Source organism: Taudactylus pleione, unplaced genomic scaffold (assembly GCF_031769625.1).
Source record: "Taudactylus pleione unplaced genomic scaffold, aTauple2 ptg000009l, whole genome shotgun sequence".
NCBI lineage: Eukaryota > Metazoa > Chordata > Amphibia > Anura > Myobatrachidae > Taudactylus > Taudactylus pleione.
In genome coordinates this window covers 7,040,226-7,057,775 of record NW_028284412.1, presented here as the reverse complement: position 1 = coordinate 7,057,775, position 17,550 = coordinate 7,040,226, and the positions used below count along the sequence as shown (strand labels likewise).

Below are 17,550 nucleotides of genomic sequence, written 5' to 3'. Positions count from 1 at the left end.
CCCTTTCACATAGTAAAAGGACGCGTGTTGATCAGCAAATTACCGGGTCCAAATGCTTGACCCAGCAATTTGCTTTTCTGTGTGAAAGGGGTATTATGTAGAGAAGAGTGAGACTTTAGAACGCCTCTCTTCTCACCTTGCTTGGTCATAGCACACACCTCTGCAACACAGCTCCTTCCTGTGCTATCATGTTATCGCTGATGAGCTTCCTGATTTAAAGGTTAGAGATTAGGTCACACAAGGGGCAGAATAGATGTAGGCTTTGTACTGCATGCACCCCAAAAAAACAGTCGATACCCATTGTTGGGCATGTTCCAAGTGTTTATAAAAGTTTCTTCCATACAACTAAGAGAATCCTGCAGAAATACTTTAACAGTTACTAAGCTCTCACATTCTGAGTTACATTTATTTATTATTTATTACCAGTTATTTATATAGCGCACACAAATTCCGCAGCACTTTACAGAGAATATTTTGGCCATTCACATCAGTCCCTGCCCCAGTGAAGCTTACAATCTGTATTCCCTACCATATATACACGCACACACTTACACACCAGGGATAATGTTGTTTGTCGGGAGCCAATTAACATACCAGTAAATTTTTTGGATTGTGGAGGGAAACCGGAGCACCCAGTCAAATCCACGACATCAGTGCTGTGAGGCAGTAATGCTAACCATTACACCATCCATGCTGTCCATCTATGAAATCCCTCAGCAAATACATAGTATGCAGTACTAACACGAAGCTTAGCCCACTATTTCACCTCTGACTATTGCTAGATTGTGCTGAAGTTTGCAAGTGTAAAAGCATTTGCTTGAGACACATTCCATTTTCAAACAATGTATTCATTCACATTTTCTATCTATGACTGCAGAGTATTTCATTTATAATTGTTCCGACAGTAGTAAAGTGTTGTCCATTGACTTTATTTCCCATTGAAACATGACCTTACACAGACTATTTCATATTTTCCGTGCTTTGTTAGAAGTGCTATCAAAACAGCCCACTTATATCTAATTTGCATGCTCCAGTCTTAGGGCCCCCATACATCAGCAATCTGGAAACAACATTTGAACAATTTGCAGATTTGTAGCCGATTTTAGGATTTCCCAATCTAGCAATCTGCGCCCATACATTACAGATCTTTTTCAGTGATTTGCAGATCATTTTCAGCAAACACAGATCTTCCAATCTTGAAATGATTGATCTGTGAAATCCAACATTTTGGACAACCTGATTTACCAATTCCAATCACTTTTTGGTTGAAATCTGTGATCTGTGAAACCCATACAGTGCAGACTTTTTTACACAATCATCTGCAAATTGCAGAATTGCCACAATCAATTGCTGATGTATGAGGGCCTTTAGGCAAAGGGACAGAAACACCCACCCAGGAGGGAAGGGAAAATATTAATAGATATTTTGACACCATAGATACATAGAGGTAATTGAATAACACTGCATTTAGAATATATTTGACCTGACCTAAGGAGATGTAGTCACCATCCCAGAGGTCAGGATGCCAGCGGTCAGAATATCGGCACCGGAATCCCGACAGCAGTCAGAATCCCGGCTCCAGAGCCCCGACTACTGGCATCCCGACAGCAAGTATTAGGGTTAGGGGGAAGGTTAGATTTAGGGTTAGGGTTAAGCATTAAGGGGTGGGATTCGGGTAAGGCTGCGAGGAGTGATGGTTAGGGTTAGGCTGTGGGGAGGGTTATGGTTAGGCTGCTGGAAAGGTGGGTTAGGGTTAAGGATAGGCTACTTACTTTCAGGCATCGGGATTCTGACTGTCAGGGTGCCACTGTCGGTATGGTGAACGCCGGCATCCCGACTCCCGGGATCTCGTACCCAACCCGAACTAAGGATGTGTGAATTATTATTCGAACTTTACAACTATCCATTAATTTTTAATTAACTTTTATATATATCAATGCTGGTTTATGTTTTTTTTTCAGGTTTTATTCTAATTCATATGCTAACAATGTTTATTTACAAAACTATTGCTATAATGTTAGTGCTCTCCCTACTAGTCACCATTACAAGTGGATTTTTAAAGGATAGTGCTATGACGTTTAATATGATTCTAAATGGAAATAAAATTGAAAAATGTATTTAACAAATTATATATGCCTTTTGAAATAATATGATCCATCATACTTATTAATACATTTCTCTTTTCTGGGGACACTTAGGACTTTATGACAAATGTACTTATACTTCTCATGATCGAGGATGGGTTCTTGGAATTGAAGCCATGAGTGACCAGGGTACAAGAGATCCACACTATTTCTTCTCCTTTAAGACAGATCGTGCTCGAAAAATGACCACCATCACTGCTCATCGCAACTACCTCCCGAATCAGTGGGTCCATGTATCTGTAACCTACAATGGTCGTATAATAAAGCTTTATGTCAATGGGGCGCAAGTGGGAACAAGTACTGAACAAGTTGGTCCAGTTTTCAGCCCCTTTGCTCGGAAATGCAAAACTATCATGATTGGTGGAAATGCTCTAAATCAGAACTATAGAGGTTATATGAAGCAATTTAGACTTTGGAAAACAGCTCGAACACAGAAAGAAATATTGGTTGATATGGGCCACGTGTTTCATAGACTGAGCACTTCTCTACCTCAACTTGTTCTTCAGGATAGCTTTGAGAATGTGAAAAACAATTGGACTCCCATGAAAGATGGTAAAATCCCTCAAACGGAAAATATTTATCTTCATGTTTCATCGTTGGACACAAATCTGGACCTTCCTCAATGTGGGCAAACCCTCTGTGACAATTTGCAGGTGATTTCTAGCTACAACAAGGTTGAAGGCTTTTGTGGACCTAGAGTTGTGCGTTATACAGTAGTCAATGTCTATGATGACAACCATGAGAATCCAACAGTCACCAAAGAACAAATTGAGCTTCAACATAAAAAACTTAATGAGGCATTTAGCCCATACAACATCACCTGGGAATTAAATGTATTAGAAAGGAACGACTCCTTCTTGCGCTACCGACTTATCCTTACCAACTGTGACATCACAAAGATTGGTAGCACTGAATGTGATCCAGAGTGTAACCATAAGCTTACTGGGTACGATGGTGGTGATTGTCGTAGACGCATCTCTTGTTTGTACTCCGAAAGGAGACTAGACAGTAGGTGCGATATGGATTGCAACATTCATGAATTAAATTATGATGGTGGAGTTTGCTGTAATCCAAACGTCACTGATGTCACGAAGACTTGCTTTGACCCAAATTCACCATACAGGTAGGATTATTTTTGTAGTATAATGTTGGCATTATATTTGTAAATTCTATGCACACAATATTTGGGAAGTATTATAAATTTCTGTCAGCAGGAATTCTTAGATTCTTAGATATTTTGGATATTGTCCAGCTATTGGCAATCCTTTAACTAAATACAGTAATATGAAGGTAATAATAATAATACATTTTTGAATGTAAAACATGCAATTATTGAGTTTGCTGTTATTGTAGTCTGCTTGTCATTGTATTATGTTATTAGTTTCTGTGTCAGTAAGAGCAGATTTTTTTTTATCCCTGTTTCTTGTCAAACGGAGCTTGTACTACCTACATATGCTAAAACACATATGCAATCAATATCCCAAGTAGGAGAATAATAATAATAATAATTTATTTACTGACTATTAATATTATTATTATTATTATGACTACCAGCTAATTAAGTCATCAGTTGATATTCCAATTTGATAATGGTATGGTTATCCAGCGCTCTTGGTCTTATCTAAAGGTCGTCCCTAGCTGCTCCACTTGTAGAGGTATCCCAACCTCTAATTAGTACAATGAGTAAAGATAGTAGTGGTGCGCTTTGGGGCAATCTTAGTGTGTGCTGACTAAGGGATGTGACCATATATTTATGAAAAACCTATATGTTCCAAATGTTCAAAATGGGCAAAAGACGTTGAATCTGTAGGTTGGGTGTTCTTAAATGTCAACTGTCCACAATCGCATAAGTTTCTTGTATGTAAAGAATCGTGTTAATAGTCCCAAGGGTTTTAATAGTCTTAATGGGTTAACCCCGTATTGTCTGTAGGATGGGTGTTCTTTATTGCGTTACTTGACCGTAATACGCACCTCCTTGCTCTCCTCTCCACCTGAAATACAACACATGGGCACAGTATCAGGGACTTGGTGAACACTTGGTGAACACTATGTTGCAGGTAGGTAAGGAAAACTGTTACTTACCCCATGCGGTGTACAGGATCTGTACACCGCATGGGGTAAGTGACAGTTTTCCTTACCTACCTGCAACATACTCCTCAGTAGCACTTAATACTCATTTCTATTCATCACTAAATTCTACTTCCAGCCAAACTCACTTGAATTTTCAGCTTTTTGACAACATTTTGTTCTTTCTGTCTCCTGCTCAAAGATGAATAACAAATCTTCAGTACGTACTCATAGGTATAGAAAGTCACGTTAACTGATGACCATTAGTAGTAAAGTCACTGTGTTTACAAAAAAGACAGAAGTGCTTGTTTAAACCAATGTGTGATTATATTTGAAATTCATTGATGACCCTGTGTTTTGGATGTATTCAAACACATAAAAGAATGCTCACATGGATGTTAGATTAAGTATATGACAGGACACGTTCTCTAGTGCCCTTCTGGTATGTATAAGGGAAGCTGCAATATACTGTACACTCTTGCAGATGGATAGATTTAAGTATGTTTAATTCTAGAAAAGTGTCAGGAGCATCTGATTGGTTTCCATGGGCAACACCTCCACTTCTATACCCCTAGATGTAGTTCTTGGTGCTGCCTGTTTTTTTTCTCTCTCTCTTTCCTCCTCTCTCTCTCTCTCTCTCTCTCTAGCTTCCTCTTCTTTTTCTCTTCCTCTCTCTCCCCCTCTTACTCCATCTGTCTCTCCCTCCTCATCTGTTTATTTTGTAGTTTGCCTAATTTTCCTTTCATCTTTACCATTATATTCTTTGAAATAACAAAGGTGCTTGGAGACTATAGATGTGTGTTATGCTGGAACTCTCTGGAACATCACTGACACTGGTGGGACGGGTCACAGTTCATATAGATATGTGGAGAGTGCTAAAGTACCAACCAATCAGCTCCTGTAATTTTTCAGGCTGTGTTTCAAAAAATTACATGAGATGATTGATTAGTACTTTATCACTATCCATTTTATCACTCTCCAAGGCTGAGTGCATGTCCCCCCAAATCTGTCCAAATTCTATTGAGTAAGAGAAGTTGGTGGGGTATGGGAGGCACATTGCAGTGCTCTCGCTGCGCATATCTTTTTCAGGATATATTTACTAAAGTGCAGGTTGTTAGAAGTGGAGATGTTGCCCATAGCAACCAATCAGATTCTAGCTATTATCTTCTAGAACAGGCATGTCAAACTCAAAATACCAACCGGGCCGAATATTCAAGGTCTACGAGTGTTTGGGCCGCAACATAAAAAAAAGTCTTATATACAATTTTGAAAGGTTTATTTATGAATAAAAACCAGTGCAGTGCCCCCTGTAGTAGTGCCCCTTATGCAATTCCACCCTGTATTAGAGCCCCTTTTGCAATGCCCCCTGAATTTGTGCCCATTAAGCAATGCCCCTTATGCAGTGCCCTAGTAGTGCCCATTATGCAGTGCCCCAGAAATGCCCCTTATGTTGTGCCCCCAGTAAAGTCCATAGTAGTGCCCCTTATGCAGTGCCCCCAGTAATGTCCCTAGTAGTGCCACTTATGCAGTGCCCCAGTAATGCCCCTAGAGGTGCACCTTATGCAGTGCCCCCAGTAATGCCCCTTATGTTGTGCCCCCAGTAATACCTTATGCAGTGCTCCCAGTAATGCCCCTTATGCAGAGCCCCCAGTCATACCACCTATGTTGTGCCCCCAGTAATGCCCCTTATGCAGAGCCCTCAGTAATGCCCCTTATGCAGAGCCCCCAGTAATGCCTTTAGGAGTGCCCCTTATGCAGAGCTCCCAGTAATGCCCCTTATGTTGTGCCCCCAGTAATGCCCCTTATGCAGAGCCCCCAGTAATGCCCCTTATGCAGAGCCACCAGTAATGACCTTAGTAGTGCCCCTTATGCAGAGCCCCCAGTAATTGCCCTTATGTTGTGCCCCCAGTAATGTCCCTTGTGCAGAGCCCCCAGTAATGTCCTTAGTAGTGCCCCTTACGTAGAGCCCCCAGTAATACCCATTATGTTGTGCCCCCAGTAATGCCCCTTATGCAGAGCCCTCAGTAATGCCCCTTTATGCAGAGCACCCAGTAATGCTCTTAGTAGTGCCCCCAGTTTTGCCCATTATGCAGAGCCCCCGGTAATGCCCCTTATGTTTTGCCCCTAGTAATGCCCCTTATGTTCTTCCCCCAGTAATGCCCTTATGCTTTGCCCCCTCCCAGTATAGAACAGACCCCACTCACCTGTCTGTGCAGTACTTACCTTTCTTCACGGCGGCCACTGGGCACCATTCCAGTCCACGCCGTCCCGCGTAGACGCTGCCGCTGACTGGATCTAATTAGATCCAGGGTGGCAGGCGCAGGCTCCGCTCGTTGCGGCGACGCGGGTGACATCATGACTTCACCCGCGCACTGCATCACTGGAAACGCTGGCCTCTGAAGTGATCAGAGGCTTCTGATCGCTTCAGAGACCACTGTTGCCAGCCTGTAAAGTAAACACTGCCCGATCGGAGCTGTGCTCCGATTGTGGCAGGGGTGTGGGCCGCATATTATATATATGTCAGCCCACACTCTGGGGCTGCAGAAAATGTTTATTCAGGCCGCATGTTTGACATGCCTGTTCTAGAAGGTGCTAAATAAATGTTAATTAGAACCTGATTGGTTGCTATGGGCAACATCACAGCTTTTAAAAACCCGCATTTTAGTAAATATACCCCTAAGTATTTAACCAATATTTTAGTCCCCTCGCCCTAAATGCTCCAACATGGGAAGTTTTTCCCTACAAAACAATATAAGGCTTCATAAAGTCATTAATCTGGTCTCATTGTGTTACATTGGATACGTAACTTTGCATCCCGGTGTCTCATGTAGAATTATCGCCTTGTGAGGATTTGGGTGATTTCTCTGCTACCTGTGCTCTGTCTACAGAAGTTAAAAGCTTTGAATTAGTTTTGGCACAGAATATGTGGCTGAAACAAACTGTACAAGTGCTGCCAGCTCTATCAGAAAGCTACACAGATAAGATATCTATGGTAAATATGTCCACCTCCAATTGCAAAACTGGGTTATTTAGCTTTTAAACTATGGGTTTTTCTTTCAGTGACGGAGCTAGCTTAAATAGAAATACTAAGCATTTCTTTCTCCTGTCTCCAGTTACAGGGGGCCTCCTTTTTCCGTTTCTTGAAGCTGGCAACAGTCTTATTTAATCAGTGTGTTCAGACAGACAGCCAATAGGGGCTCTGCTGTGTGATGTCGGCTCCCGTGTGGGTTCAGTGGTCTGCAGCTGTTAGCATGGTTGATTTCTAAGGGCTGTCTTCAGTAAGCATTAGAAAGACAGCATTAAAAGAGAAACAAAACAAGTGACCTGTGAAATTATTGCAAAGAAAACATGATACAAATTAAGAATTCTATCTTTTTGCAGTATTTTTTTTTTATTTTAATAATGTGCGTAGCATCAAAGTTATTCTGTAAACATTGTTGCAGCAGTCATGGATAAAATATCAATCAAGGCTGGTTTGCATTATTACAAGCTTCTATCTCCGCCTGAGCGGATGTACAAAATTCATAACACACTGCCAGTTGCATCAACACATTTTGTTTGTGTTTTTCTTGTTACTTGTTTGATGACTACGTTGAAATACAGTAATTTCCTCTATAGGAAAGAAGTTGGCCATGATATCTGAAGGATAGGGCTTGGAATTAAAGCTTTTTCTCTGGAAGCTTTTGTCTTTGACAATGTCCTTTTTTGTTGACAACTAAATAGAACCATGTTTTAGGACTAATGACATGATTTTGATGTAAATTAATCTGTCTGGTTAGGTGGGGCATTTCGGGTATTGTGCTCTAATTCCTTTAAAATGATAACTCGTAGGGTCATGGAAAAAACTATTTATAATAAGTGACGCAGATTTATCACACCTTCTAAAGTAGACAGGTGGAGAAGTTGGTCATAGCAACCAATCAGATTCTCGCTATTATTTTATAAATGTACTAGATAAACAATAGCTAGAAGTGGATTGGTGCTCTTTAAAAGATACATCTACCTCTTATCTTTTTTTATAACTTAGCTAAAATATATTATTCTAACAAATGCCTTTTTTACATTCCCACAAATCAATCAGTTAAATCAATCAGTTAATCAATCAGTTAATCAATCAATCAATCAATCAATCAACTAATCAATCAATCAATCAATCAATCACTATGCCTTTATGGTTTAATTGCAAAACTGTGAAAGTCAATCTTGGAAATCAGTGGTGGAGCACTGATATGCTAAGACCCATTGCAAAATCTGTGGGATGTCCCAGTGATGTCAATCCATCCTTCTGTGGTCTCTGCTCCAAGAAGTCCAATGGTCTTTCATGAATACTCAGTGAAGCCCTAGAGAGTGGCTGTAACTGCCAATGTTGGAAGTCCACCCACAGAGAATGGTTATCTCCATCCATGCAATGTTTGTTTCCCTTAGATAAGACAAGAGATCTGCTGTGTAGATATAGTTGTATCCAAAGCTGGACCTACCATGTCTCAGGTGTCTGCTCAGCCTGCAAGATCTCTGGGAGGTTTAGCCATATACCTACATACATATGTAACATTCAGATGTTAGAAATAGTTATTTGCAGTGAATCAGGTCTAAAATGGCTTGATTGGCAATAATAAGGAACAAACATATTATTTGCTAATGTAAAGTGTTTTGGGTCCATGGCTTCCAAAAGTGCATCTGTTCTTAATAAGCTTAAAGCTTGTGAAAAAATATTTTGTTAGACAATGAGAAAAACCTTCAATTTAAGTTCAGCCTTTCATCCATTTACTGGAAGATAAATGAAAATCAAATTTATATTTTCAACCAGAATGACTGCTTGAACATCTTATATACAGAAGAGTTTGCTTATAATAATGCTCAAAATAAGTCCTCTTCCAAAAGCACCTCTGTTTATAGATATCTCTAGATATAATCCAGCATTTATCTTGGTCTTACCATTACCAGTTTTATTCCAATTGTCAATGACAGAAGTACAGCTTTAAAAGAGATCAATACTGTAGCTGTTTCGAGAAACACTACCTAAAAACACCACAGATATCTATTTGATTACTTTGTTGGAGATAAGGTTTATTTGTTCACAGTGATTATGGTTTTATAAACTCTTCAAAAACTGGTTCAAAAGCATTTTGGGAACTTTGTGATTTTAATGTAGATAAACCTGGACCCTCTTTGTTTAAAACTACCTGAAAATACATACAGTTTTCCACTGTGCTCTACGCAAACACTTTGGAAGAATTCATTACCTGACTGAACAAATCCTGCAGCTAATCTAGTAATGATTGATGAAAAATATATGTATGTGGTGGAAATAATTGAGCATTGGAGAATGTTTCCAAATTAATGAAGGTACCTGATACAATGGTTGTATTGCTTCTCATAGGATAGCTTTTGGGAGCCTGTAGAAACTGTCTATGGTCCAAGATTGATTTGAAATTTCCATCTAAGTAACACTAAAAAAAAACATAAAAAAGGGCCATCTGGTGGGCATCCCTCAAGACAGTCATGTAGTGTCATACCCCTTTTCCACTGCTGCAATAACCCGGGTTATTGCTTGGTTTACCCGGGTTGCAGCTCAGTCGAAAAGGGTCCCTGAAAAATAACCAGGTCAAGTGACCCTGGAATTCAACCCAGGTAGCTACCAGGGTCAGCAGGGCCGTAGAGAGCCTGGCTGGGCCCGGGTAAAGGGGGCGTGGCCTAATTGTGGGGTGCGTGGCCACGCCCCCTTGAAAAAAATATAGAAAAATATAACTTTTTCAGCGGTGCTGCGCGCCGGGTAGGGGGGGGCTGTAAGCCCCCCAGCCCAGCGTTAAGCAGAGGGGGGGGTGCGATCAGTGTGATTGCTTTCCCCCACAACCATAGGAAACTGCTCCGGCTGCCGCAGCAGCCGCGAGCAGTCTCACACAGCAGCCCAGCACAAGTTGTGTGCTGAGCTGCTGTGAAGGAGGGGGGGTGACGTCGGACCCGGGCCCCGCCGGGCCCCTCTAGCAAACCCGGGCCCGGGTATACTGTACCTGCTCCCCCCCCCTCTCGGCGCCCATGAGGGTCACACCCAAGATGGAGCCAGGTAATGGTGCAGTGTAAATGGATTGACCCCTAGGTTATCTGACCTGGGTTATACCTAAAGTGAGCAGATTGGTGGTAGTGTCATACCCCTTTTCCACTGCTGCAATAACCCGGGTTATTGCCTGGTCTTCCCGAGTTGCAGCTCAGTGGTAAAGGGTCCCTGAAAAATAACCTGATCAAGTGACCTTGGAATTCAACTCAGTTAGCTACCAGGGTCAGACTAAGGATAGAGCAGGTAATGGTGCAGTGTAAATGGCATGACCTGGGTTATCTGACCTGGGTTATACCTAAAATAAGCTGATTGGTGATTGTGGAGCAGTCACCTCCCACTTTTTATGACCTCACAAGTTTAGCAATGCAGACCTGGGTTCAGTGTGAATCGGTTGACCTGGGAATAACCCAGATCGAAGGTACAGTGTAAACAGGGTCTGACCTGGGTTGGAACCATGTCTGAAAACCTAGGTCAGACCCGGGTTTTTGGTGGAAAGAGGGTACCAGTAACACAGGGCTGTGGTTCTCAAATTCAGATCTCAACCCTTCCCCCCCAACAGTCCAGGTATTAAAGATATCCATGCTTGAGCACTGGAGGTTAAATCAATTAAGTGAGACATTTATTACTCTAGTATTTAAGTAAAAAAAATCCTTAAAACTTGTACCTTTGTGAATTTAATTCTTAGTACTTGAAATAATGGAGAATTTTATGTTGATCCATTGCTATGTTTGTAGGCTACTGTGGAGGAGATGTATCAAGTCTGGGAAAGAGATAAAGTGGAGAAGTTGCCCAAAGCAAACAATCAACTTCTATCTGTCATTAATCTAGCATAGTCCAGTTAGAAGCTCATTGGTTGCTTTGGGAAACTTCTCCACTTTATCTCTCTCCAAGGCTCGATACATCTCCCCTGGTAGCAGTTATTCATTGAACCATTGGCATTCTTTGAACTGTAGTTCTTAAAATACCAGATTTCCAGAGATTTTTAAATACTCAATGAGCTTTGATTTGGTCTATTTCAATGCAGCAGCTTCTTGTTTCCCTGGCCTGATTATGGTTTATGGTTTATACAACAATAATCTTCTGCTGTTGCAGTATCTTGAACCAAATTGTCCTTGACTATGTTTCTGCTGGATTATCCATGTACTGACTTCAGATTGTTGGCTTGCACTGACCTTGGCTAATTACACTGTGTGTGTAATATATGCCATGAAACATTTGCGGATTCAATAATACATCTATAATACATCTATAATTATCATGGCATCAGAAATGTGCAAAGTAAATTGTAGTCCTTTCTATTAACAGTTGTAACATATGACTGCATCTCAATGCAACTAAAAAGTATCTTGATGAAGCTGTATGATAATGAGTCATCATCAACTTTTACACGTGTATAAAAATAATACATTTTGGTTTATAAATAATAACACATGTACACACATGCACACACACACACACACACCTAAAAAGAATAACTAGAAAACTAGCATCACTGTTTATAGCATGGGCTGGTAATATGAGGTTTCTTGAACATAAAAGGAATATAAGGGGGTATTGTGCACATGGCCTTTTGAGACATTTCTTGGAACAACATGAGGAAAACCCACATGAACTTACATCAATAGTAATAGAATGGATCAAACCTACACTACAAGGAGGGTATAGGTTTAAGGGTATGTGGTCAGGAAGACCGGCATGGGACTAATGATAGGCGTCTAAATACCGACACCTATCATTAGCCCCATGCTGAAATCCCAACGCCCGGTATACCGATCATAGGTAAGCCGGGCGTCGGGAGTGGATAGCCGCGGGGGGCGGAGGGTTAGGTTTAGGGTCTCCCGGGGGGACTTAGGGCTAGCCCCCCCCAGGGAGGGTTAGGGTTAGGCTAGGGGAAGGGGGGGTTAGGGCCAGGCACACCCGGGGGGAGGTTAGGGCTAGACACCCTCCCGGGAGGGTTAAGTTTAGGGTGCGGGGCGGGGTGGTTAGGTTTAGGCACTAAGGGGGAAGATTAGGTTTAGGCACCCCTAAGGGAGGGTTGGGGGGGAGAGGGTTAGGGATACCCTACTTACCTTACTTGGCCTTCCAGCGTCGGTATGTCATCCGTCGGGCTGACGTCTAGCGGTATAACATACCGATTCCATGTTTAAGAGGTTGTGTACAAGGGAAAACTTTTGGATGCACATACAGAGGACCTTCATTCCCAAGGGACTCAATGAATGCACCGAATTGATCCCTGAATCTTTTTATACCTCCATAAATACCTTTCTTACAGGGATATCCCTGTAAATGCCTGTAAGATCTATATACATTTTCTAACTAAATTGTTGAGAACTCTATAATACTTGATTTATTAATGTAATATGAGATTTTAAGGAGTCTTTGAAATGTGGGGGCTTTACCATCCAACTTTAACTTGGATGGTTGCTGTCCATTAGCGTATTGATTGAAATCTCCATGAGATTGGGATTCTTTGTTGCTGTGATGACATTTAACTATGGAGTATAATGTTTCATATTCAGTACCCTATTCTTGAGTCTCCCTACTCATATACTCTTCTCATTTAGCAGTTTGTCTTATTGTAGACTTCAATTGGAATTTGTAAAATTATGTTGTTATGTACACCCTGAGATCTTGCTTTTGTGCTCCATTATATGGCATAAAACCACAAAAACCACAAAAACTTCATTTTGGTCATTAAGCAGGCACCAGCATCTGTCAGTGACAGCCCAGCTCTCGGGCAGATTGGGCCTATATATTAATGTATCACATATAAAGCAACAAAATATACTGTAGCTGTATTGCCTATTGCATGAAGGCACAGCACAATTACGTCTTGTTGTGTAAAGAGGTTAATGAAAGACATTCCCTCCCCCCCACTTCCTCCCCAAGTTGTTTAATAACAAAATGAGACGTAAACAAGCAATTTAACGTTACGTCAGTACTGTGAGTAGTTACTAAAATATACTGACAAAAAATCCATCTGGAGAGCAATGGTCCAATTTATTTTTGTTTTGGAACACACATGATTAATTTTTTGTGGCACCCCAGTGTAAAACATTGTAATATATCAAACCAAGCTCAAAATGACTGTAAGTATAACTGAAAACCAAAGTTCAGTTCATACAGCTAGTCCCTTTTCTACTAAAATATAACTCACGTATAATTCACAATGCATATATTTAAACTAGTGTAACAGTTGGCCTCATTCAGAGATGTACATAAACTTGGTGGTTTGTGTAATTTGAGTAATTAGTTTTAAAATTCAAGACTCTGCCAAATTCCCTAAACTCGGCTAGCAAACTTGGATGCAAGACGACCGGATCCATGATCAAAGCCAACAGGTCATCTGCGAATAAAGCTATTTATGTTCCTGACCTGCTATACGAATACCTACAATTTAGGATTTTCACAGATAGCGCTCTCCAACGCCTTCATGCAATGTACAAACAAAAGAGGAGAGCGTGGACAACCCTGCCTCAATCCGTTTGTTATATCAAAGGAACCAGATAATGAGCTGTTGATCCTGATCCATGTGGTTGGAGAGTCATAAAGAGCCAGGATCCTGTGGAGACAGATGAGCCACAATCCGAGGTGCCTCAAACGGCCAGTCATAAACTCCCAGTTAACCCGGACACAAAGCCTTTTTTTGCATTGGTGGACAAAGGGATGTCGGCAAAGAGGCAAAATTAACAAGCTTTAATAGTGTTATCTCTGGCTTCATGACATACTGTAGGACAAAGCTCACCTGATGTCCATGGATCAATTTAGGTAACAATAGTTTTCAACAATTTGCTATAAATTTAACAAAAAGTTTCATATCAGTATTAAGAAGCGAAATGGGCCTATAACTCAGACATAAAGTAGGATCTTTACTCTCTTTGTGAAGAACTGTAATGTGGGCCTCCAAGAATTGTTGAGAGAAATGAGTCTTGTCAGAAATTTAGTTAAAAGCCTGAGCCTGCGAGTTTGTACTTAAATGCCTTAAAATAGGCTATGGAAAGCCCATCAAGTCCTGGACTTTTACTTGTGGGAGATGCAGAGATCACATGATCTACTTCTTATAAAAGAAAGGGCTGTTCAAGAAAGTCAATATCCCCTGGGGAGAGGGTGGGTAACCAAGAGACTCAAGATACAATTCAACTGACAAATTATATAGTTTAGTATAATAGGCCCAAAAAGGATTTTGCTATCTTCCCCGTGTCATGGTGCATGTTCACTATTCATCTTTGATGGCATGTATGAATGTGACTGCATGCTGCTTCCACCTTGCTTGTTACCCCATTGCGTCATCTGCGACATTTGTGGTAAAATATTTGAGCTTCTCATCGACTTAACTATTTAGACCCTCACAGGCCTCTTCAAGCTCAGTATAGTAATGAAGAGATACAGGAGGTTTCTAAGGATCTAATTTTTGCGAGTAAGGCATCTCTCTGTTCTTTATTTTTGAAATAAGATCCCAGCTGAATGCACTTACCTTACAAGACAGACACACTTGTGAGCCTCCCAAATTGAAACCTTGAAAACATCTCTGACTTACAAAAGCATCTTGAAAAAGGAGTTTGTAGAAACACCATGTCCAGGAAGGAAAAGGAGCCACTGAGAAAGGAAGGAGGAACATAGGAATATAAAACAAAAGCAAAAATATATAGGGAAAACAGTACTGAAAATAAACTGGTTAAACTGAGTCAATAAGAAGAACAACAAACAACACTTGGAAGATAGGGAGAGGCATGGGCCGATTAGGCCCACAGGATCCACTGGAGACAGGAAATTCTGATTCACTTTCACAGTGGCTGCCAGAGGCCCCATCCATTTAACCCTCCCCCTTCCCCCAGAATGCCATCACACAAAGGGGCAGGGGGTCGAGTCACGGGCAAAATACAAATAGCTGTGCTGTAGAAGGCTTTACAAGGCCTCTCTGTGCCAAACAGGGTTTTTGTGCTTCATCCGGGCTGCAAGTGAAAAAACAACATCAAGACTAGAGGACAGGGCGCTGAGACACTTCCCCTCAGTGGTACCTATGCTTCTTTACATCCCAATTCACACTCTGGGCTCTATTTACTACAATCCACATTGAGAATGCAGATTGTAGTGTGATATTACCGACTGAATTCGCATTGCGAATTCAGGCAATATCACAGGGATTTACTAAAAATCCCTTGCAGGGACAAAACTTGCGATAAAGCTCTGTCCCAGTGAATCCCCTCCGCAGCCTTATCACAGTATTTTCTCAAAAAATACAGTGACAAGTGCCTGCACATGCACTGACCGTCTGCCGCTGCTACCCCCGGTGCTAAGACCCCCCCTGCGACCCCCCTTCCCTTAATTGCACTTACCTGCATGATCCAGGCTCCGGTGATGTCCTCCATGGCTCCGGTCAGCTGACATCCCATACTGCACTGGGACCCGGTCACCTGATGACCGGGCCGCAGTGCAGTAAGGGAGACCAGCTGACCAGAGGAGGACATCACCGGAGCCCCGAACTCTGGTCCCTGTGTATCAGCATGTGGTCTGTTGAGACCACACAGCTGATCAATGGGGCCAACTCCAGGCTCTGCCCTGCATGTTAGAGCGGAGCAGGAGTCCGATAACTGGGGGAGACCCTGGATAACGCCACCTCCAGGTGGCGTTATTATCACAGGGCCTCCCCAGGTACTTTTTTCCCAATTTATATTTAATGACTTGCACACAGATCGCATTTCCCATCACAATTATGGGAAATGCGATCTGATAACTAAAAATAAATGATACTGAGGGGTTGGAGTAGAATTTTACGAATTCTACTCCAATTGCGCTGTAGTAACTTTAGGGGAAACTAAAATGTGAAAAGTGTGTGAAAACACCCTTTTTCACTTTATTTTAGTAAAAATAATGATACTAAATAGAGCCCTCTGTCACTCTGACTTGCAGGGAAGGCTTCAGTTCCTATTGGCTGAAGTAGGTAATTTCACTGTATAATGTAATCGGCTGGAGAGGGTTGGCCTGCCACTGCTTCCGAGCTGATGATCACATTGCGCTGGCTGCTTGGAGAAAGAAGGGTGGCCACATAATTTGTTGTTACATGGTTATAGGAATCGGTATGTAACGCAGGCGGCTGTTTAGCCGCCGGATCAAATACAGACAGCGGCAGCCCGGCGGCTCAAAATTCTGAAAAGGAAAGGTAAGTAACCTAACCCCCCCCAAACCCTCCTTTAGGGGTGTCTAACCATAACCTCCCCCTTAGTGCCTAACCCTAACCTCCCCCCAGGAGTGCTTAAACCTAACCCCCCCTCCCTGCACCCTAAACCTAATTCTCCCGGGGGAGTGCCTAACCCTAACCTCTCTCCATAGTGCCTAACCCTAACCCCCCCTTCCCCTAGCCTAACCCTAACCTTCCCTGGAGGGGTGCCTAACCCTAAATTCCTCCAGGGGTCTCTAAACATAACCCCCATCTCTTACCCATCAGAGGATGATCGGGATGGCGAGGGTCGGTCTTCCGACCTCAGGATTTAGATAGGCCTTGGCATTTTCACGCCTATCTCAAGTCCCTTGTTGGGCAGGACGAGTCAGGATTTAGACTGGCAGCATCATGTCCGCCGGTCTATTAACTACATCCGGGTTACGGCTCATCTTGCAGGCTGGACCTGAGGGTGCAATGGAGGCTAAAAGTTACAGGTGAGCCCACTTTTGGTGAGTACATTCTCACTGACAAAAAAATCCTATATCGTATCTTTATAGTAGAAGTTCACCCATTTATACCTGGCAGCTGTTTGGCTTTATGCTTTCTGGAAGAAATCTTCTTTGGTTTAGCATTTTTTGGTATGTTATGGCATATTTATAAAATCATCAAAAGGTGTGAAGATATTTTTCTGTAGGATGTTGCTCAGAAAATTACTGCAACACAAAGATTCCTACAACTGTTGCAAAATATGCAACATATATTAGCTATATAATGTTAAATATAAAAATCTTTAAACTGTAAATTGGGCATTCACAAATAAATTAGCAGAATTTGAAAACATGTTGTCATGCACTAATTGGGAACCAGCATTAATTAAAAACATTTCATAGTGCAGTTTCTCATATGTTGTGGTCCTAACACTAAGCACAGGGAATTTCCAGGCTTTTAACTAGAGATGTGCACAAATCCTCGTGTTTTGGTTTGGGCAAAGTCACCCTCAAGTGTTTTGGTTCGGACAGAGCCGGCCCTAGGCATAGGCATTCTAAGCAAATGCCTAGGGCATCTGGAATGCCTAAGGGCATTCCACGGCTCTGCATCTCCCCCATGCGCTGCTGCCATGATCG

The 17,550-nt window shown here is 41.9% G+C and overlaps 1 protein-coding gene across 2 annotated transcripts in view; it reads left to right on the top strand.

The window, feature by feature from the left end:
• Positions 1 to 17,550, top strand: part of PAPPA (pappalysin 1) — a 475,476-nt gene that overhangs the window by 51,434 nt on the left and 406,492 nt on the right. For both annotated transcript variants that reach the window (XM_088466086.1, XM_088466022.1), the window contains exon 2: positions 2,199 to 3,267. In XM_088466086.1, the coding sequence (XP_088322212.1) occupies positions 2,199 to 3,267 (1,069 nt within the window). The remainder of the gene's footprint in view (positions 1 to 2,198; positions 3,268 to 17,550) is intronic.